General features: G+C 42.7%; 1 protein-coding gene across 2 annotated transcripts in view; it reads right to left on the bottom strand.

Moving 5' to 3' along the window:
• Positions 1–16,539, bottom strand: part of PRKCA (protein kinase C alpha) — a 501,843-nt gene extending 485,304 nt beyond the window's left edge. The window contains exons 1-2 of one of the 2 annotated variants that reach the window (XM_054459602.2): positions 16,085–16,539; positions 12,959–12,990 (exon numbers count right to left, since the gene is read on the bottom strand). In XM_054459602.2, coding sequence (XP_054315577.1) covers positions 12,959–12,990; positions 16,085–16,257 — 205 coding nt within the window. In that variant the 5' untranslated portion in view covers positions 16,258–16,539. Of the gene's footprint in view, positions 1–12,958; positions 12,991–16,084 lie in introns of those variants that run through there. The other variant, XM_063656473.1, reaches the window with a different exon arrangement.
• Positions 16,540–23,167: the final 6,628 nt, after the last annotated feature.

The raw sequence follows: 23,167 nt of genomic DNA, 5'->3' as shown, positions 1-23,167 counted from the left end.
AATCTGCCCACCTCAGCCTCCCAAAGTGCTGGGATTATAGGCATGAGCCACCGCGCCCAACCCACCATGACAAGTCTTAGGCACACCAACTATTCCTGCTCCAGCTCAATAACTCAGCTTTATAAAATATGACTTGAAAGTTAATTTGCATCACATAGATATCAATCTCAAGCTCAATACCAGCATGTGCTATGGTGCCTAGCTGTGCAAAATAAGTAAAAAAGAAAAAAAAAAAAGATAATGGTGCCTATCAGCCATTATCCCTAAACTTGAATTAGCACCTAAAAATTAAATAAAATCATTCCTCCATGTTTCTAAACTGTTTATAATTAACAATCATTTCCATTTTAAAGTCACATATATGTGATATAGAGAAACAAAGCCTCTTTTTTAAATTAAAACAGAAGAATTCTAGAGAAGTTTTCCATATTAATGTGCTATTCAGATTGAAGAAACTAATGTGCAACTAAAGCAACAAAAGTCACTTTAGTATTAAACAAATTTGGCATATGATAAAATTAGGTTCACTAAAAAGAAAACTTCAGAAGTACTGTTAGGCAAATTATTCATAATATGATCATCTTATTTTGTAACCCACCTATTAAATTTTAAGTCATCCATGTATAACTTTTCACAACTACAACAGCATTAAGAAAAACACCTTCATATTTAGAACTCAACAGTCATGTTTTAAGCTATTTTCTACATTGTAAATACTTAAGAATCAAGTTAAAATATTTTAAATTTTTAAAAAATGAGTAATCTCTCATTTTAACATTTTAGGACAGTTCATTCACTGAGGATGTATAGTTGCATGCATGAATTCAACAAAAGGAGGAAAATGATTTAGATTTAAGCTAGTGTACAGCCACTTAACTTCAACACAAATCTGAATGGAAGCTAATGGAAGTCTTTACGACTATGAGCCAAGCTTTCTAAACCAGTGAGAGTTTTATTCCAATTATCAGAAACAGCACCACAAATCATTCTTTATTAGAAACCTAAGAGAAGGAAAAAAATGAAGAGATAAGTTGAGAAAAAGGGATTGGCTACTTATCTGTACAGCTTCAGCAACTAAAAAAACGACTGCAATGGAAACATAAGACATTCACTAAATCTGCCCAGTTTCAAATTACAGCTTCCCAATTCACCAGTCACACATGAGGGCAGCCTACTTAGCTTCTGTTCCAGCAGCCTTTCCACCCATGGGGCGGTAGTAAACTGTAAGTTCACAGTAGCATGGTAGCAGTATCATATAAACTTGTATTTCTCAAATCTCAATCCCAGATGAAAACTAACACTCCAAACTAGGATACAAGTATACTGCAGCATCCCTTTCCTTTCCTTACCAAGGTTTCTGACCACAGTGAAAACACATCAGCTCAAGGTTAGCCCATGGAGAAAGAAGGAATAAACTACGGATCATGAACCAGAAATTCTGACTGAATAAATCAGTAGACAGTTTCTAAAATAGAAAGTGTTGCTGTTTTTTTTTTTTTTTTTGAGACAGAGTCTCACTCTGTCACCCAGGCTGGAGTGCAGTGGCGCGATCTCCACTCACTACAATCTCCGCCTTCCGGGTTCACGCCATTCTCCTGCCTCAGCCTCCCGAGTAGCTGGGACTACAGGCACCCGCCACCGCGCCTGGCTAATTTTTTGTATTTTTACTAGAGACGGGGTTTCACCGTGTTAGCCAGGATGGTCTCGATCTCCTGACCTCGTGATCCGCCTGCCTTGGCCTCCCAAAGTGCTGGGATTACAGGCGTGAGCCACCACGCCTGGCTGCTGATTTTTAATATGTAAATGTTTTAGTTCTTTATTTTTCCCTTATTAATACATATATCTAGTATAACTGAGTATCTCATCTCCAGTCATAATTTCCATGCGGTAAGACCCTGGACTCCCAACATGATGCTATATATAATCAATAATCAATATTGCCAGCTTCCTTATAGTAGAGAGATCAGCAGAAAGAAGTGTCAAAGTAGCACACTTGTTAAACCAGGGGTGTCCAATCTTTTGGCTTCCCTGGGCCACACTGGAAGAATTGTCTTGGGCCACATGTAAAATACACTAACACTAATGACAGCTGATACGCTTTTAAAACAAATAAATAAAAATTTTAAAATTCATAATTTTTTAAGAAAGTTTTCAAGTCTGTGTTGGGCCACATTCTAAGCCATCCTGGGCTGCATGTGGCCCACTGGTTGAACAAGCTTGTTTTAAACTCATGAAGTTATTTTCCAAGCTTCAGTACAATGTATCTTCTACATGTAGACACAGTAATCTCTGTATTTGTAACTTTGTTCTGAAAATGATGACATGAAAACAAAAAGATACAAGAGGAAACCATGCATTTAATAAAGAATCAGTATGTAGCAAAGCATGAAGTAGCTCCCTACGTATTTTTCCTATCTGTTCTTCCATTTGGAGGTCAGTGGGGGCAACATCTCAAATAAGACGGGCTCTCTCAGTCTACTACTCCTGTAACGTGAGTCACTCCCATCCCTCTCTCATGCATGCCATTCCCTTACCTTAGAAGAGCTTCTTCCATTTTCCTAATCAAAGGAAATTCTAGCAACATACAAAGCCCAAAACAAGAGCCATCTCCTGATGAGCTCAAAAAATATCTCCTTCCTTCCCACATACTTCAAAAACTGTTATTTCATTCAGACTAAGATGTAATATAATGTACGTGATAGATGTACTGTTACAATGTGTTGTTTTCATATATGTCTTCTGTCCCACGCCCTGCAGAGTCTGGCATGACAGACTAAACAGAGGTCCATGTATTGGGCCATACGCTCCCACTACAGACAAGAAGCACATTAAGTGCTACTGAATTGAAAAAACACTTCCAGCTGGATGCGGTGGCTCATGCCTGTAATCCCCACTTTGGGAGGCCGAGGCAGGTGGATCACCTGAGGTCAGGAGTTCAACACCAGCCTGGCCAACACAGTGAAACCTCAACTCTACTAAGAATATAAAAATTAGCCGGGCATCATGGCACATGCCTGTAATCCCAGCTACTTGGGAGGCTGAGACAGGAGAATTGTTTGAACCCAGGAGACGGAGGTTGCGGTGAGTTGAGATCGCGCTACCTCACTCCAGCCTGGGCAACACAGCAAGACTCCGTCTCAAAAAAAAAAAAAAAAAGAAAAGAAAAGAAAGAACACTTCATTCTTTAATACCTTGACACTCGAATTAATGGTGTGATTTAAGTGTGACAAAACTTCGAGAAAAGGAGAATTGTGAGAGGCAGCAGAACACCTGGCTTAACAGCATGGCATCTGGACTCATACTGCCCAGGTCTGAATCCCAGCCCCACCATTTTCTAACTATGTGGCTGTGAACAAGTTACTAAACCTCCCTGTGCCTCAGTACCTGTTTCCTCATCTGTAAAACAGGAATCACAACACTGCCTATCTCTTCAGAATTGTTGTGAGGATCAAGTGAGTTAAAAGTGAGTGCTTAGACAATAGCAAAGACTTGGAACCAACCCAAATGTCCAACAATGATAGACTGGATTAAGAAAATGTGGCACATATACACCATGGAATACTATGCAGCCATAAAAAAGGATGAGTTCATGTCCTTTGTAGGGACATGGATGAAAGTGGAAATCATCATTCTCAGTAAACTATCGCAAGGACAAAAAACCAAACACCGCATGTTCTCACTCATAGATGGGAATTGAACAATGAGAACACATGGACACAGGAAGGGGAACATCACACTCTGGGGACTGTTGTGGGGTGAGAGGAGGGGGGAGGGATAGCATTAGGAGATATACCTAATGCTAAATGGTGAGTTAATGGGTGCAGCGCACCAGCATGGCACATGTATACATATGTAACTAACCTGCACATTGTGCACATGTACCCTAAAACTTAAAGCATAATTAAAAAAAAAAAAAAGTGAGTGCTTAGAATAGTGTATACAGTAAGTGCTATATGGGTGCTGGCTATCAACTGTAGTGTTTCAAGTATAAGAAAACCCCTACGTCATAAACTTTGTGCACAACCATACACGAGCTTGTGTGTGTGTGTGTGTGTGTATCACCAAGCTAGATGTATATATATATACACACACATATATATATACACACACATATATACACATACATACACACATACACACACATACACACACATACACACACATACACACACATATATACACATATATACACACACATATATACACACACACACACACACACATATATAGAGAGAGAGAGAGAGAAAGAAATTCTATCGTAGAGAGTAACTCAAAACTACCAGTTTTCCTGATGGTAAAACCATGAGTTAATCTCTACAGTAGAATTTTACTCTCAATTCAACTGTTAACTGGACCCTCATTGACCCATCCCCTCAAACTTGAGGAAGCTTGTCCAAGTGAGAGCTAAACTCATGTCTCATATTTACACCCTTATGGTTTATTTTCTAACTACCAACTGCAGTCACCCTGGACAGGACAGATGGATCTACTATTTCTCATAGATATTGGAGGGGGAACAGCAAGTGAAGGCATTAAAGATGAACTGCCCTTACGCTAATCTTACTTGATGGACTTGCTCTTAAATAATTCTTATCTTATGCTGGCAATTAATCAAATCATTCCCTTCCATTCCATTCTTGATAGAAATCTATTTCCAGAAACCATTTTCCCTTTTGTATAATTTAATAAAGAGTTTTTTTAATGCAGTTATAGCAATTTCTACTAGACACAGCCAACACTGAAGTGGCCACGCCTTAAGTTTAGCATGAGATTTCACAGTTTGGGTGGAAAACAAGACCTGAAATAAAGGGTCTGCCGTGGAAATTTTGACAGACTGATAAGGACAGTGAAACCTTAATTTTATGTCACCAAGAAATGTTTCACAATGGCATCATTCTTTCCTCTCCTAACATAAATCCGGGCTTCATTCATACCAAAAGTTTCCACTTGGCTCTGAAGAATGTTTTCTGCAGAACCATTAGAATCTGAACCCATGACACGCCCCACCAGCCTGGTTAAGTACTTTAGCTCTATTTCTAAGATGGGGATAACATCCTGTTATGGGGTGCTTTTGGAATGAAAGCATATAAAATATGAAAGCTAGATGTCTGACATAATGTAGCATTGAATACATATTCATTTTCTTTCCTTTCAATTGAATAAAATCTTGAAAGTGATTCTAATCACCATTATAATCTGTGATGATAAACATAATCACAACTGTTTCACTCCAAAGCTGCCGCTGCCATTCCTGTACATTTACTTGCATATTAAAGCACAAAAACCTTTATTATTTGTATTAAGGCACAAAAAATGTATTAAGGCACAAAAACCTTTCAGGTACAAAAACTTTAAAAATAACAGAATCAGTGAAGTTGAGCTACTACTCCCTCTGGAGCATGATGATTGAGCTCCAGTTATTACTAATCTCAAAGTAAAATAGAACATTTAAATAACTGTACCAAACAAGTACTAAAAGCTGGTTTTACTTTCTCACCCTATACCCAAGACATTTTCCCCCTCCTGCTATAGCCCATGATACACTCTCGTTTTATTTTTGCAATAAGATTTATTCTTGATGCTTGGATAATCTTCTAAAGATAGAAAGAAGACACATTAAGTGGTTTATTTCTACAGTGTTAATGTGTTAGGTTTAGCCATTACATATGTTAACTTATTATATACATAAAGGTAGAATTTTCTGCTCTCTCTTTTGAATAAGTATGCTTAGTTTCAAAAAGTACTTTTTCTTTAATGATCCTAACTAAGATCTTAGTTGGCACAACTTTGGATTATAAACTTGCTTTAAAAAAATATAGAAAAGGTAGCCAGGCAGAAGTCACTGTGATCTTTCTGGTTATGAATGTTTGTATCACATCTCTTAATATTTATATAATCACACACCCAACAAATATTCACATAGTATCTACTGAGTGTCAGGCACCACATTATACACTGGAGATACAAAAAGAAATAAGACTCAGTCCTTGCACTCAAAACTGGCAGAGAAAACAGAAGTAGAGAGGTGATACAGTGTGAAGGTCCTACGATAGGAAGGGTAGGGCATGGGGGCTTGTGCCTGTAATCCCAGCACTTTGGGATGCCGAGGCAGGCAGATCACTTGAGGTCAGGAGTTCGAGACTAGCCTGACCCACATGGCGACACCCCGTCTCTACTAAAAATACAAAAATTAGCTGGGTGTCGTGGTATGTGCCTGTAATCCCAGCTACTCAGGAGGCTGAGGCATGAGAATTTCTTGAGCCCAGGAGGCAAAGGTTGCAGTGAGCCGAGACTGCGCCACTGCACACTGCACGCTCCAGCCTGGGTGACAGAGTGACATTCTGTCTCAAAAAAAAAAGGTCCTATGATAGGAAGAACATGTAGAATAGGACAATTGGGAAAGACCAGAGCTAAACCTTAGACTAAGACTTAACAGGTGAAACAGGTATCATCTGGGCAAAGGGGGTTGAGGAAAGAATTGAAGCAAGCACTTTCTGGGAAACTGCAACTTATTCACAATGACCCAGGGATAGGAAGAAGGAAAGAATTGTAGGTAAGTCTGAAGAGGTCAGGCAGGAGACTTTAAGAGTCTTCCCATGTCTTGCTAAGGAGTTGGACTTATCCTGATAGGGCAGCTGTGAAACTAATGTTATTTGGAAACGGAATACTTCAACTTTGCATGAAGAAAAACAATTGAGCAAGTGAGGGGTTAATGTGTCTAAAAACTTAAATTTTGATAATATCATCCAGGAGATTGAAATACTCAGAGGGCAGGAAACCACCAAAAAATTTAAAGAAAAGGAAATTCTGGTTGGGTGCAGTGGCTCACGCCTGTAATCCCAGCACTTTGGGAGGCTGAAGCAGGAGGATCACCTAAGGTCAGGAGTTCAAGACCAGCCTGGCCAATATGGTGAAACTCCGTCTCTATCAAAAATACAAAAATTAGCTGGGCATGGTGGCATGCACCTGTAATCCCAGCTATTCAGGAGGCTGAGGAGAAGAATTGCTTGAACCCAGGAGGCAGAGGTTGCAGTGAGCCAAAGTTGCACCATTGCACCCCAGCCTGGGAGACAAGAGTGAGACTCCATCTCAAAAAAATAAAATAATATAAAGAAAAGGAAACTCAAACATCAGATTTATCTGTAAAAGTAAACATTTATTTGGCTTTCACGGCCCATGAGGATAAATAGCCTCTCCATATGCTACAGCCCCAGCTTCTGGTGGCGGGGGCAGGACTGATGTGTGAATAAATTAACGAAACAGTTTCACTTACTGTATAAAGTAAAAGAGTAGCAATTCAGAAAGTCATTAATCAGAAATCATTTTATAACAAGTATATAGCACCAAATGGGAACACTCAACACTAGTTTTATCTAAGCATCCCTACTTCTAAGTATTAATGCATTTTTACGGAGGAAAAACACTGTTGAAAAGAAAAATAGCATTTTTTGTTGTTGTTTGGTTTTGTTTTTTGAGACAGGCTCTCACTCTGTCGCCCAGGCTGGAGTGCAATGGCACGATCACACCTCATTGCATCCTCGACCTCCCAGGCTCAAGTGATCCTCCCACCTCAGCTTCCCAAGCAGCTGAGACCACGGGTGCTGCACCACCATGCCCAGCTGCTTTTTCTATTTTTTGTAGCGATGGGGTTTTGCCATGTTGCCCGGGCTGGTCTTAAAGTTCTGGGCTGAAGCAATTCAACTGCCTCAACCTTCCAAAGTGCTGGGATGACAGGCATGAGCCACTGCACCCAACCACAGAAAGGCAGTTCTAACTGTCCACCTCCACCACTTTTCTCTGTTATTTTGGCATTATTGACCATTTCATCTTTGAGACTGAGATAATGCTTTGACCTGGCATTACTACAAAAATTCTAGGTTTCAAATTACACTCAGTCTTCCATGGATTCTATCTTTTTGGAACTAAACCTCCAAGAGTTTATCTCTAATTAACATCACTTACAATTTGGGGATGGGTAACCAATCAAAACTGAGGGACCAAGGGCTGAACCCCTCTTGAAGACAGAAAAATGGAAAACCCTGGCACTAACTTTGAAAACCAGCGGTAGCCAGAGGCCACACAGTGTAAGCAGTGGTCAGTGCAGTACATAGGGAGGACAGATCCTCTGCTCAAGTTGGCCATAGGGAGGACAGATCCTCTGCTCAATCTGGTCAACCTCATGATTCCACCCAACTTGTACCTCAGTCTCCTATCTCCTGGTACTTGGTGTCCATACAACTCGGCTCTCAGAACACCGTGGCGGATGAGGACAACTGCGCAACCCTTTTCTGAAAGGCTGGTGACTCAATCGCTACTGCTCCCTTTCTGTTTAAAGGCCACCTTCCTTAAGTAGTCTTGTTTTCTGGAATCCCTCATCTCACACAGCCAAGAGGAGACTCATTCTTTTTTTTCTTCCCTTAAACATCAACTTTCATTCTTACAGAAGGAATAGAAACCACCACCCTGCTCAGATGAGCCAACGGAAATGCCTTCTCTGAAACAGGCCTTCAAAACAAAATATCAAAGGGGAAAGAATAGCTGATTTTTTAACCCTTAACACTGAAAAATGCAGAGCTTCAGTTGGAGTCACAGACGAAGTATAATATGTGTTGTGTTCTTCGCAGGGAAATGACTCGAGATTCAAAACAACTTCTTAGTGGCATCATTGAAAGCACAAAAATGTGAATTCTTTCCCAGAAGACCCCTCAAAATCCAGTGATGATCATTCAGGGACAACAGGCTCCTGTTGGTCATGGTTACTGGCGGAGCTTAATTCTCATGCTGTCTGTTGAGTATCTTCATCAAAGAGCCTAAGTTTTTGCACATTTTAATTTGTGATATTAAAAGACAAAGAAGAGCAAAAAAAAAAAAAAAATTACGGAAAACAAGTGGAGGTTAGGCAGATGTAACAAACTATGTAACTGTTTGGCATTTGAAATAGGCAGGTCACATTTTGAGAGGCTGTTTCTACCACTGTAATTAGAGAAGTGCACGGGTGTTGCTCCGCCTAAGGAGGGGGAAAAAAAATCGAGTTGGCTCTTTCCCTTTTCCAGTACTGAAAGCAGTAGATAACACTGTTTCAGCTCCACTGCCCCAGAGGAAGAATGCATTTGAGCAGTACAGTGGAATGCTCTGTTGTTCTCTGATGACTGACTTTGGAAGTAGCCAGTGCAAGACAGAAACTACCAACTGGAAACAGACCTTCCAGACTTGAAACTCAAGTTCATCAATTTCCATACCACACAAATCTACTTCCCTGTCTTTTTCTCCTTTCTCTGATGGGGGGAAAAAAAGTGGGCAAGGACTAGATCTCTGCTAGTCTTATGGAGATGAAATGAGTGCTAGGGGTACATCAAGCAAAAAACATTCAGCCAAAAATAAGAAGGCAACTCCAAGTCACGTAAAAAGGGTCACTTCAGAGCTGTGAAGGAACACGCTTGTCTTTATCTCTGAGGACCTTAAGAAAAGTATTTCCCACTTGGAAATCTACTACACACTCATCTTTCTCCTCCCCAGAAGAATGGTCCTTGGTTTCACCGTTTCAGGCAGCAAATTCTGACAATGGGATCCTGTGTTACTTGCCCTGGTAATATCAGTTTTCAGGGTTGTATACCTATATTGCAATATAAAGAAGAATGGCACAGAGTCCATGAAGGGAACATGGGAATAAGCCAATAAGTCTCTCCAGAGAAACGCCCTTCCCTTCCCCAAGATACAACATAAATGAAAGTAGAAATAACCTTAGTGCTTCACATGCTTGTAAGATGCCATTCTCTAAATGGCATAACTTACAAACCAGTTTTAAGGACTAAAACTCACTTATTTCTTTAGTCTTCAAATACCTACTCACCATTTACTAAGTAAAATGAAGATAAATATTTTGGATCTAAAGCCATATTACTTACTGCATGAATATGTGAGTCACTGGGAGCATACACACCTCTCTAGTTAAAAAAGAAAAACTATGCTTGCTGCAGATATTTTACCTACTAACCAAAGCAACATACTACATACTACTGGACAGAAAGCACTGCCTCATCGGGTAAAAATACTCTGATGTATGAGGAATACAAAAAGCAGTTTCAAACTCCAGCTGTCATTTCCAGAGGGTGTGTTGCCAAAGGTAGGAATGAGAATGAGTTATTCTCCTGCAGAAGAATGATGCTCTATCAAACAAAACCAAGGAAAAAAAAAAAAAACAAAATTAGAGAGCATTAAAAGAAAACTTAAACACTCTACGATGGTCAGATGTTAATAGAAAGATTAATTTTGCAGTAGGAGCCAAAACAGAAAATGCTGGGTAACTATATTTGTGGGATTAAAAGCATCATCCCAAGGTAACATATCCTTCTTAAGTTACAACAAACAATAATATAATGGACTAGCATATGCCTACTAGAAGTCAAATACAGATGAGACACAGTAAACAAAATATAACAAGCAGGCAGCACGTTACAAATAAATGTATACTATTGGAAAAGGTTTCTGTGAACTATAATTTGTAAACACACTAGGGTAATTCATTAAAGAGATCTGAGGATAAATTCTTCACCAAAGCAAAGAACTATATAGAAAGCACATAGTCACTTCTCTAATTTGTCTGGTTTGTAAATCCAGAGTTTCAAATATTAGGTAAAGTAAGGCAAATCACACAACACAAATGGCTAAAACACATTTGAAAAAAAAATGTTCAAGCTCACCCATAATGCAGGAGATGAAAATCTAAAAGAGGGGCCCCTTTTCACCTACCAGATTGGTAAAAAATGTAAAAGATGTATATTATCCAATATCTTCACTGGTAAAAATGAAGAGGAAGTCTCATTAATACAAAAAAAAAAAATGTGCACTGGAAGTCTTGAAGAGCAATTCAGCAGTACCCATTAAAATTTAAGATGCACACATACACACTTCTGGCCATCTATTGTAGAAATACCTATACTAATGCCCAATAATGCTCTTGACAAAGGTATTTGTACTAGTAAGAACTGAATTACAAAATACCCCTTGATAGAGGAATGGGTGAATAAATTGGATACATCCACACATGCAGCCACTAAGCAGAGTAAGGCAGAACTGATGCTTTGATGTGGAAGAATATCCACCATCTACTGCCGAGTGAAAAGAGCAAGTTGCAAAGTCGTATAAAATTTTGATCTCCTTTTAAAAACTAAGTATGTGTGAGTGAGTGAACGAATGGTTGTCTCAAACAGAAGTTATCCCTGGAGGAGGGAAAAGAGAAGGGTATGCAATTTCACTTTTTATTTTACACAGTTTAAAATTTTTATGGGTTTCACTTTTATAATGTAGGTAAAAGGGAGTTATGTTGCCATGAAACTATTAATCTGCTAATCCACTAAAAGTTCAAGAGATGCTCTGGGGGAAATCATGCAAAACCCCCTGGAGCCTAGTAATACGGCCACTGTGATTTCCACAAAATCTGCTCAGATGAGCGGGTCTAAGAGGAACCAACCTTACTCTAATCAACCTTATTTTTTATTTATGCAGAAAATGATAAAAGTTTTAGCACAAGATAACCACTTTCTCCCAGACAAGCAGTACGGAGAAGATTCAGTACAAAAATTTTCTTACAGATTTATGTGAGTCCCAACCCAAACCAAAAATATCACCAAAAATAACAGATGTCAATCACATTGGCCCAGAATCTTACATCTTTAAACTCCCTAAAGTCATGTTCAAGCCTAGGCTCAAATCTCACCTATAAAGTTCAGGCCCACAACTTTGAGAACTAGAAAGAGCTACATTTTCCTTTCATCTTTTGTAGAGACTGGTATAACACATCTTTCTCTTTCTTCTCTTTTTAAAAGGAATATCCCTTGATTTTCAAATGTAACTCTGAAAATGATACACTCAGTAGGGGTTTTAAGCACATCTTGGAGAAAGGAAGGTGGAATATTAAATGAATAATCATACCATAAAATACTCCCATCTAAAATATGTTTAGAAAATGTATATAAGAAACAAGTTCACAAATTTGAAGAAGTTTTTAAAAGGCAACCAATTTAAATTTACTAGCACAATCTCAAAGTTGTAAGAAAGTACACAATGCCTTTCTCTCTAATGCACTTAATATTAAACAGTGTTAGGATAATATTTTCCAGGCTAGAATGTACTTTCTGCTTGCCCTAATAATAAATCTACGCCCAGATGGGAAATGGAACCAGAACTAAATAAACACAATATAGACAACGAGCAGGAGAGCCAGAAAAGTTAGCTAATGGGCCTGTGATACCTTCACGAGCTCTGAAGTGGGTTTCTTCAAAAAGGAAGAGTCAAACGAATAGAATGGAGAGTACAAAAAGTTAGGTATTTGATGTGTGTGAAATGCAATTACAGATCAGAGGGGGAAGCAAATGGATTTCTTTCTGTATGTGATGGCTGGTATCACGTGCTGTCAGATATGTAAGCTGAAAGGAAAGCATGCTACATAGTCATACTATAGAAATCAGTCATCAAATCATCAACAAAACTTTAAAACATGCAAACTTTGTTCTCGATGACAACTGATATTCTAAACAAAACAAACCCTTACTAGAATGAAATATGGCCTAAAATTAGTTGCAGTGAGTCCAACTCAATACACAAGTAAAAGCGATGAAGAAAGAGGAAGAACAAGGAAGAAAAGCCACTTGAATACAAAGTGATTCCATTTTTTTCTCAACACCCACACAAAGACAGCAGTTTCTGACAAGAATGTTCTCGGCAAAAAATAAAATTACAGAAACGCTTTTTTTTTTTTTCCAATGAGAAAAAGGCAGCTCTATATGCAGATTAGTAGGCCCCAATTATTTTTTAAGGCCCAAATTTACAGCCCTCATACTTCAAAATTATCTAAATAACATTTTTTTATTGGAAAGAAAATATGACTGGAAATATTGTTCTTGTTTGGAATGCTTATTTCATGTTGTGCTTGAAAATAAAACCAAAAGTGGCAGCTTACCTTGGCACTGGAAGCCTTGTTTCCCAAACCCCCTGAAAAACAAAAACAAGAACAAAATATCTTAACATATTTTGTGTTGGATAGCATATTTTAAACAAGTGATGTGACCAAGTACTCCACTACCAAAGGCTTGTACGTGAAACCCAATGATTTAATAGAAAAAAACATACCTAAATATCTAGTCAGATTACTGTGTAAATTTAACCTTGGGGGGAAAAAAATCTTGCCTATAAAGGATCACTGAACTATTTCAATATATCAAGCTTCTTTCCAATTTTTTATACTATGTTATCGATACTAAAATTTCAAGACAAGAACATGACTGTATATTCAAACTTGTTGGCTACAATACAATATTCAAGTAACAAAAGAGTTTATGGTGAAAATTTTAAAAGGAAGTTGCTTATTTTGTTCCTGAAGACCAAATGAAAATTGTTTTTATCTCCCTAAAGACAACAAAGTGGCTTACTTATTATGCATTTGTTTAAAATATTACGTGTCTAGAAATTGGCAAATGGCATCACTTTTAACATTTAATTTTGGCTTAAGAAACCAGATCTTAGAAAATATCATCCCTATTGTTTGCATTTGAGAGTACCATGATCTAATTTCTACTGAGAACCAATAGCATTCAAAGCACATACGGAGGCTATTTTGTTCTTGTAAATGACTTTAGAGAATTTACTCTGTAAGCAGAGAACCCTGACATGGACGTTCAATCGCAGGTATTGTTCTTCTAGAATGAACTGCATTAAAATTTCTTCAGAAGGTTGAGAGTCACAATCTCTTGCTGCACATAGAATGTTTAATGTACAAAGTATTTCACATACTTTTAAAATTAACTTAGAGTCATCCCCCCACCAAAAACCATATCTAACTCTAAACAGTTCGCTTAAAAATATCAGTGATTTAATATTGAAATAAACTTGTAAATCAAGGACCCCGTAGAAGCAATAATGAAAGCAAACTGAAAAAGACAATCCCCGTGGATGGTTTCCTGGGACTTCCAATTGGTTGGTTTACAATTAAATGCAGAGTGCTGCAGGGATACTCAGGGGGGCCTTTATTTTCCACTTCACAATACTGGTGGTGACCTGAGTGCCTCTTAGCTCACCAGGGGCTGATCCTTCAAGGGCAACTGATAGTGGAAAGACAACAGCTAGCCTCGGCATGCTGCAAGTCCCTTTCTAACCCTCCTACTTCCTGCAAAAGTCACCAGCAGTCTGTTCCCTTTTAATGGACTCTCACAGCTGACCACCTCCTCTTAACCAAATGCAATATTCTCTTTGCCCTGATGCTCCGAAATTTTTATTTTAAATAGCCTTATCTACAATTACCTACTCCTTTGAACACAATCGCTTCATATGCTGACTAGACAGTGGAAATCACTCATAGAGGTGGCTGTGCTTTTCATAAAAGTGTACTTGGGAGCAGATGTCTAAAAAGGAAAGGAAAAATTAAACACCTTATTCGCACCACGATCATGGGACCTGCCTGCCCTTTGGGATGTTTTTCCCCAGGTGTGATGGATTCAGACAGAGCCATCCATACTATGTTCACCCTAGTGGCCCAAGACACCTGTGCCACACAGCTGGCTGGTGACAGGATTCACTCCGTGACTGCCACCCTGTGCAGCTCCCCCTGGCCTAGAAGGAGAGAGAGCTAAGAAGCCCCAGCCACAGCTCTGTCTTGCCGGGAACTTCCTACACCACAAAGAAGAGGTAGAAGAGTCAGGACGTCGGGCAACTTAAGAGAAAAACCAAACTACTGCTGCTCTAACTAGAGGACCTAGAGCTCCTTCAGTTCCAGCTTTCAAAACTTTTGTGTGGTGACGGGGATCTGGGAAGAAGGGTCACACACCTTTTGAGAACCAGATGAAAGCTGTAATTCTCTCACCAGGAAAAAGATTCACAAACACAATTTCACTCAGTTTTACAGGGTTCAAGAGACCCCTGAAGCCCTTCTATGTATCGATTCTCCATAAGCCCCCAGGGACCCTCCGAGTTAAGAATGCCTGAATTCTCTGGCGATTACCTGATCTCTGACCTCTGGCCCTTATATTATTTTTCTTAAATAAGGCCTCTGTCCTCATCAACAGGGTTACAGGTCTAATCTCGAGTTGACAGGGTCTATTTTATTTTTTTGAGACGGAATCTCGCTCTGTCTCACCCAGGCTGGAGTGCAGTGGCCCGATCTCGGCTCACTGCAGCCTCCGCCTCCCGGGTTCAAGCGAGTCTCCTGTCTCAGCCTCCCGAGTAGCTGGGATTACAGGCGTGTGCCACTACGCCCGGCTAATTTTGTATTTTTAGTAGACTGGGTTTCACCATATTTTCCAGGCTGGTCTCGAACTCCTGACCTTAGGTGATCCGCCTGCCTCGGCCTCCCAAAGTGCTGGGATTACAGGCGTGAGCCACCGCGCCTGGCCGACAGGGTCTATTTTAAATGAGTCCCTCTGCCCTCGTGCCATTTGCCTGCTCGAACTCCCCCTCCCCCACTGCAAGCTTTCAACAGTTTGCTCTCTCTCTCTCTGCTCACTCAGAAAAGTCAGTCTCTCCGTGCCCAGTAGATGCAGCCTACAGTAGGCAGGAGCCCAAGATTCCAGCGCAGTCCAGCCCGATGGGAAGCACAAACACAACCCCCGCCCCCCCACCCCGAACGCGCCCAGCCTGGCTCGCCAGCAACTTGGACCGCGCGCAGCGCAATCGCCGCCGCTCCCCCGTTACTCCGGGGCGCGTTTCTCCGGGAACCTTTGCCCCCGAGGGCCTCTCCTCCTCCCCTGTCCCCTGGGCTCACACCCCAGAAAGCGGCCGCTCCGCTGGGTGCGTGCCGGTGGGCGCGCCCGGGGAGGTGACGGGCCCGGCCCGGAGAGGGATCCCCTTCGCCACCGCACGGGGCCAGCCTCCCTCTCGCGCCAGCGGGTGTGTGTGGCGGGACGGCGACGTCCCGGGAGTCCTGCCCGCCGGTGTCAGGGCCGGGCGCGCGTGTCACTCCGGGCGAAGAGTTCGGACTCCCGCCGGTTCCAAGTTCTCGGAGTGAGCCAGCCCCGGGGCGGACGCGCCGGAGCGCCGGGTGCCGGGACCCGGAGGCGAGGAGGAGCGGGGCAGGAGTGCCCGGCCCGGCACCTACCAGATGAAGTCGGTGCAGTGGCTGCAGAAGGTGGGCTGCTTGAAGAAGCGCGCGATGAATTTGTGGTCCTTCACCTCGTGCACGTTCTTCTGCCTCAGCGCCCCTTTGCGGGCGAAGCGGTTGGCCACGTCCTGAGACGCCGTGGAGTCGTTGCCCGGGAAAACGTCAGCCATGGTCCCCCCCAACCACCTCTTGCCTCCGCCGGGGAGCTGCGGCCGCGGAGGGCCGGGTGGGCGGGGGCGGCGGGGGAGAAGTGCGGGCTCGGGGCGACCCCGGGCGCGGGGAGCGGGCCGGTGGCCGAGGTCGCGGCGAGGGGGCGCGGCGGGGACCGGGGAGAGTCGGGCCGGTGCTGCGCGGAGCGGGAGCGGGAGCCGGAGCCGCTGCCTCGCCCGCTGGCCCCAGGCTCACTGACAGCGCGGTGCCCGGCGCTCGCGCTTCCTACTCGCGGCGGCAGAGGCGTCCCGGAGCGGCACCGCCCACCGCGCATGCCCCGAGCGCGAGGCCGCGCGGACGAGCGGCGGGGGCGCGCGGGCCGGGCGCGCGCGCGGGGGTGCGGCGGCGGCGGCGGCGGCGCTGAGCGGGCCGGGCCGAGTGCGGAGGAGGTAGCGAGTGCCTCGCGGTGCTGGGAAGACTGGGCAAGGGGAGGCGGCGGCCGGGGGAGGGCGGGCCCGAGTGGGGATGCGGAGGAGGAGGCCGGGAGTGGCGGGTCCGTGCTCCTCCGCCGCCTTTTTCTTTCCTCCCCTTCCTGCGCCCGGCTCTCCTCCCTCTCGCCCTCCTCCGCCTCAGTTCTCCTCCTCTTCTTCCGCTCTTGCCGCCCGGCCTCCTCCTCTCCCGGTCTTCCTTCTCCCACTCCCGCTCTCTCTCTTGTCCACGGGCTCGGAGTCCTGCGCCACCCGTGCCGGGCCGAGAGGAGCCCGCGTCCGGGAGTGGGCTCCACGCGCAGCCCCTGCCCCGGAGCCTCCCGCCCCGGTGCTCACCTCCTAACCCCTGAGCACCCGCAGCAGGGAGCCCCTTCCCCATCCTCAGGACCCCCGGTGTCTCCAGGGCACGACGCCCGTGTTTTAGCAGCCTGTACCAGCTTGAGGTTTCACCTGGTCAAAAATGTCACTTTCATCACGTGTGCCCTAAAAGACCCAGCCCCTAGACCTTCCTACAGGAGGAAGAGAGCGATTTTTAAATAATTAAGCATTGACCCTTTCCCCTACCTTCTCTTCTTGCCCTATACCGTATTTCACCTGCGTGTGGTAGAGACTTTTAATTTGTCCGTCGGGCATTTATCACCACGTGGGATGGTTAAAGGACTTGTCTTAGGTATTTATCCCGTTATTCATTGGCCACCAGAGCGACGATGTTGATTATCAGGCTTTCTTGATTTTACAAGTCCAGGACCTTAATTTAGAAATCATTTTGCATCCCAAGCTAATTACTGCAATACTGTCAGGTGCAGAGTGCAGCCAGTACATTTGTAAATTACCAAGTAAAACTGCCTGTGAAAGAGTAACGGGCACGGCTATGCAAAGGATGCAGGTGGGGATGCACCAGCTAATCACTCGCTGAATATTTATCAGGTCTGCCTGGAGGCCGCTAAAATGCATAAGGGAAATAATCATTTCTCAGCGTTTCATTGGTGTTTTGTTTTATTTGCCAGATTCACGAAGTTCCCAAAACAACTTTACTAGCTAAAGAGACCAAGAAAGAGAACACGTTTGATCCTTCAATAACTTTTTGTTAAAAGAAAAAAAAAACCTTTTCTAAAATACTTTCTTAGAGCATATAATATAGGCCAAGTAGAGCTAATATTGTTTTCTTTGAGATTGCCTAATTGTGATGCTTGATGATAGGAATGTCCTTTATATTTTTAACAAATGGAAGCTCTCCTGACTGGCCATCAGTGGTGCATGCACTTGACTGATCCATTTACAATCTCTTGAGCCAGTCTTGGTGCTTCAAGAGCCTGCACCTGCCTGGTATTCTATCTGGTCAGAAATTTCGCCACTCATGGTCGCCCCTCGGGTCCAAGGAAGCAAAAAGGGAGGAAGCAAAGAGGAATGAAGAGCAGGGCATGTCGGGGAAATAGTCCCAATTCTCCATGAAACACTTGAAGCATCTCAAGCCATGGTTGTTTATTGCTTAAAAGCAGAAATCAAATGGAACATAGTGGAATGAAATAATTTCTTTTCTCATAGTCGTCTTTTATCTAAGACGGAGGTCCTGGCACATTTTACGAAGACAAGCTTATTTCTATGTCCCTGAGGCTTTGATAGGAGGATGGAGAGAGCTGGAGGGTGAAGTTGCTGATAATGGAATCCTGAGCAAAGTCATAGGGTAAACAAGAACTGAATGAGCCCTGGCAGCAGCCTGCGAATCTCCTGTGTACTCCATGGAGTGACTGTCTTAGCTGTCAGTAGATCAGATGGAACAATGTGTCTGTTTTCTTTTAGGTTGTGGCTTTGCATTCTTGCCTCAGTTGTTAGTGTTGTTCCTGGTGGGTACGAGGAGGAATGATTAACTGGAAGTCAACTGATTCATAGTTGGGCTGGGCATGAAAGCATCAATAGCCTACATCTTAGCTCATTTGGGGAGAGGGGACTGTGCACCCAGAGTGGGGATTTATCAATTACCAAGCAGTGTAACACTGTCCCTAGCAAGTACTGATGGAAATGTGGGCCAGCATCTACTCCTGCAGCCCACCTGAAGTCCCCATGGTATAACTAAAATGGAGGAGATTAAGGACGGGAGAACCCCCTGGGTTGGGGGTAGTCAGTCAGTCATGAGGGCATAAGTAAATTTTATTTCCGAGTCTGCTATTTCATGGGGAAGGTGCAGGAAAAGAACAGGGAATGTCAGACTGAACACAGAGTTTTTCAGAATCCGCCTCTGTCCTCTGCCTTTGAGGAGTGAGCTCAACACTGTTTGGAGAGGTGTCACCTAGACCAGGGGGACCCAGAGGCTGGAGGCTGGGATCAAAGTCAGACCACCAAACAGATGACTCAGAATCACAATGGTTTGAAGCCAGTGGTCTTTCAGATACAATTTACAACTTGCTGCTCTATGCAGCTAACTGGTCTGTTTTCAAATGGACCAGGACATTTTCAAATTGGGCAATAGGAATTGCGTAAGTATCGAAAAAGCATCATTCTGAGATTTATGGTAACCAAGATGACTTAAGGCTTATATTTTATTCTATGCACTATATTCAAGGTTTAGGAGAGGCAAGACAACTGCCGAAATGCATAAGCAGGCAGCAGTCAGATTCACTGTAACTGCCAGATCTCTAAATAGGTAGAGGTGAAGATCTAGCTGAGAAGCAGAACATTAGAGTCAGGGGCCATTTTGGGGTAAGTTAAAGGAGCAGGGTAATACTTTATAGGAGTGGATGAGTCAGATGCCCCAGTCAGAGTTTAGTTCCAAGGCTTCCAGGTCTGGTCCAGCAGGTTGCTCATAGCACAGGAGCACCCAGTCAAGAGACTAAGTAGGGGCTAAAACTCGACTCGTATACTCCTGGCCGAGTGTACCTTTGGGCCTCTATCTTCCCAGAAAAGCCACCATTTTTAAATTCACACCAAGGTACCACATGGGTTAATGGAGGCCCTGGTTGGCTGTGATTCCAGTTGATTGATTCCAGTTGGTTGTGTCTCCACTGAAAGAGCTGCTGTGGGCAGCCTCCCTGGAGTTTGAGGCTTGGGGACTTTGCTTCTAAGCAAGCCTTCTTCTAGGATCTCTTTCTGTCTCCTGTATCTCACAGCATCACTAGTCCCTCAATGGCTCAAGTTGAAAACCTAGGCATCATCCTTGTTCTTCCCTTGGTCTTACTCCCATATCCAATCCATGAGAAATTTAATTGGTGCGTCCTCCAGGACAGACCTCAAATCTATCCATCCCCAACCCTAGCCTAAGCTCTATCATCTCTTTCCTGGGCCACTGCAGGGCCACTTAATTGGTCTTCCTGCTTTCATTCTTGCCCTTCTCAATTTGGACTCCACAAGTAGCCATCTTTTAAAAATGTACCTGTTTAAACCCACTTTATGTCTTGAATAAATGGAAAGATATGCCCTGTTCTCATACAGGAAGAGACATTGAAATGTCAGTTTTTCTTAAATTAAACCATAAATGTAACTTAGCCCAGTGAAAGTAGAATTTTTTTAGAAGTAGACAAGCTAATTCAACAGTCCAAATGAAAACAAAAGTAGGAATAAATATCCCACCAGATATTAATCAAGAACAAAAAGAATAACAAGCCCAAGAAAAAAATAACGGCAAATGTCGTGAACAGATAGTTCTCAGAAAAGGAAATACAAATAGTTCCTATGATAAGATTCTCAACCTGTCTCATAAAAAGATAAATGTAAATTAAGACCATATTGAAACCCCACTGTGACCTAAGAGTTGGGCACACATAAAAAGTGTAAGGAACACACTGTTTCATTAAGGGTGTACAGAATCAAATGGTTTCATACATCATCAGCAGGATTGTAAATTGTCGCACACAAACATGATACAGAGCAATTTGGTAATAATTGTCAGATTTAAAAATGTATCAAACATTTTGGTGCATGTACTTTTAAAAGGTTGATACATTTTATAAATGTAATCCTAGCACTTCCACTCCTATAAATGTATCTTGCATATATAAATGCATGTGTACATGAAGGCATATGTATAAAGGCAGCACTGACTCCAGTAGCAAACAATTATTAAATGTCTATCCACAGGAGATTAGTTAGATCAATTATGCATTCATTTGCTAGAATTATTTGCAGCTGTTTAAAAAACGAGATTTTTTTTTTTTTAATTATATGTACTGATATAGAAATATCTTCCAGATGTATGAGTGAAAATGCAAAATGCAGAAATGTGCATAGAATGTTAGCATGTATGGGTTTTTTAAAAGATTATCTATAAATATACATTTAAAATATCTGGGCTGGATGCAGTGGCTCATGCCTATAATCCCAGCATTTTGGGAGGCCAAGGTGAGAGGATCATTTGGGCCCAGGAGTTTGAGACTAGGCTGGACAGTGTAATGAGATCCCGTGTCTACAAAAAAAATATAATAAATTAGCCAGGCATAGTAGCATGTGCCTGTTGTCTCAGCTACTCAAGAGGCTGAGGAAGGAGAATTCCTTGAGCCTAGGAGATTGAGGTTACAGGAGCCAAGATTGTACCTCTGCACTCCAGCCTGAGTGACAGAATGAGACCTCATATCTAAATAAATAATAAATGAATTGCTTTTTAGCCAAAGCCATAAAGCTTGAATTCTTTGAAAATTTCAGATCTGCCGGGCATGGTGGCTCAAGCCTATAATCCTAGCACTTTGGGAGGCTGAGGTGGGCGAATTGCCAGAGTTCAGTTCAAGACCAGCCTGGGCAACACGGTGAAACCCTATCTCTACCAAAATACAAAAAACTAGCTGGGCGTGGCAGCATGCGCCTGTAGTCCCAGCTACTTGGGGGGCTGAGGCAGGAGAATTGCTTGATTCCAGAAGGTGGAGGTTGCAGTGAGCCGAGATTGTGCCACTGCACTCCACCTCGGGCAACAGAGCGAGACTCCATCTCCCAAAAAAAAAAAAGAAAAAAGGAAAATTTCAGATCTAAAGGACCCACCCAAATAATCCCCATATCTTTTCATTCATGACTAGTTTAATTGACATGGGAGAGGGTATTAAGTTCGTTCATAATGCTTCCCCAAACCTTGCTGGGGAGAAGTATCCGGCCATGCACATTTCCTGAATTTTTTAAACAGGAGCCAGTGGCCTCTACCATCAATAAGAATTAACGTATTGAAGTTTTTTTTTTTTTTTTTTTTTGAGGCGGAATCTCACTGTGTCACCCAGGCTGGAGTGCAGTGGCGAAATCTCGGCTCACTGCAAGCTCTGCCTCCCGGGTTCACACCATTCTCCTGCCTCAGCCTCCCGAGTAGCTGGGACCACAGGCACCAGCCATCACGCCCAGCTAATTTTTTGTATTTTTAGTAGAGACGGGTTTTCACCATGTTAGTCAGGATGGTCTTGATCTCCTGACCTCATGATCCGCCTGCCTCGGCCTCACAAAGTGCTGGGATTACAGGCGTGAACCACTGCGCCTGGCCTGAAGTTTTTTCTAAAAAAAAAAAAAAAAGAAAAAAAGAAAAACTTTCGTAAATGAATTTTTTGAAACATATATAAAAAGTTTCAAACAATGAATCTCATTGAATCCTTGTCACCCAGCTTCAACAATTATCAACTTGTGAAGAATCCTATTTGACCTATCTCCTTCCTTGTCTCTTTGTATCTAGATAATAAAACCTTGAAATAAAACCACCATGAGGAGACTCCTGGAGGTGATGCTATGTTCCCTGTCTGTTCGTTTCACAATTACGCACATATAAAACTCATCAAATTGTACACTTTAAGTATGTGCGGTTTATTGCAAATCAATTATACCACAATAAAACCTTGAATTTGTTGAAGGTTATAAAGAGCTAAGTACAGCAAAATGAATAAACAAACCAGAAGAAGACTAGTAGAAGAACCAGTTGTGTGTCTACCACGGCCTTCAGCTGACTTTGCCTGGAGGGCCAAGATAAGCCCACTCTGTCCAGTAGATGTGAGGCTCAAGTTGAGTTCCTTTCCAAAAACTGAAACATGACCCTTCAGCTCTGTAGCAGACACTCTGCTAGTCCCAGGAATGCAAAATAAAGAAGATACGCTCCCTGTCACTGAGGAGCTCAGGTCTTTCTGCTATAGCCCAAAAGGAGAAAGGTTTAGCCTGGAGGGGAATCTCATTTGAAAAAGTACAATAGATTGGGAGGCCAAGGCGGGCGGATCACGAGTCAGTAGATTGAGACCCTCCTGGCTAACATGGTGAAACCCCGTCTCTACTAAAAATACAAAAAAGTTAGCTGGGTGTGGTGGCGGGCGCCTGTAGTCCCAGATACTTGTGAGGCTGAGGCAGGAGAATGTCATGAACCCGGGAGGCAGAGCTTGCAGTGAGCCAGGATTGTACCACTGCACTCCAGCCTGGGCAACAGAGCGAGACTCCGTCTCAAAAAAAGAAAAGAAAAGAAAAAGCACAATCGAATGGGCAAAAGCAAGTAAATTAAAAT

The sequence above is a fragment of the Pongo pygmaeus genome, chromosome 19, assembly GCF_028885625.2.
Source record: "Pongo pygmaeus isolate AG05252 chromosome 19, NHGRI_mPonPyg2-v2.0_pri, whole genome shotgun sequence".
Classification (NCBI taxonomy): domain Eukaryota; kingdom Metazoa; phylum Chordata; class Mammalia; order Primates; family Hominidae; genus Pongo; species Pongo pygmaeus.
The sequence above is the reverse complement of the archived record's forward strand: the minus strand, read 5'-3'. Positions and strand labels throughout refer to the sequence as shown.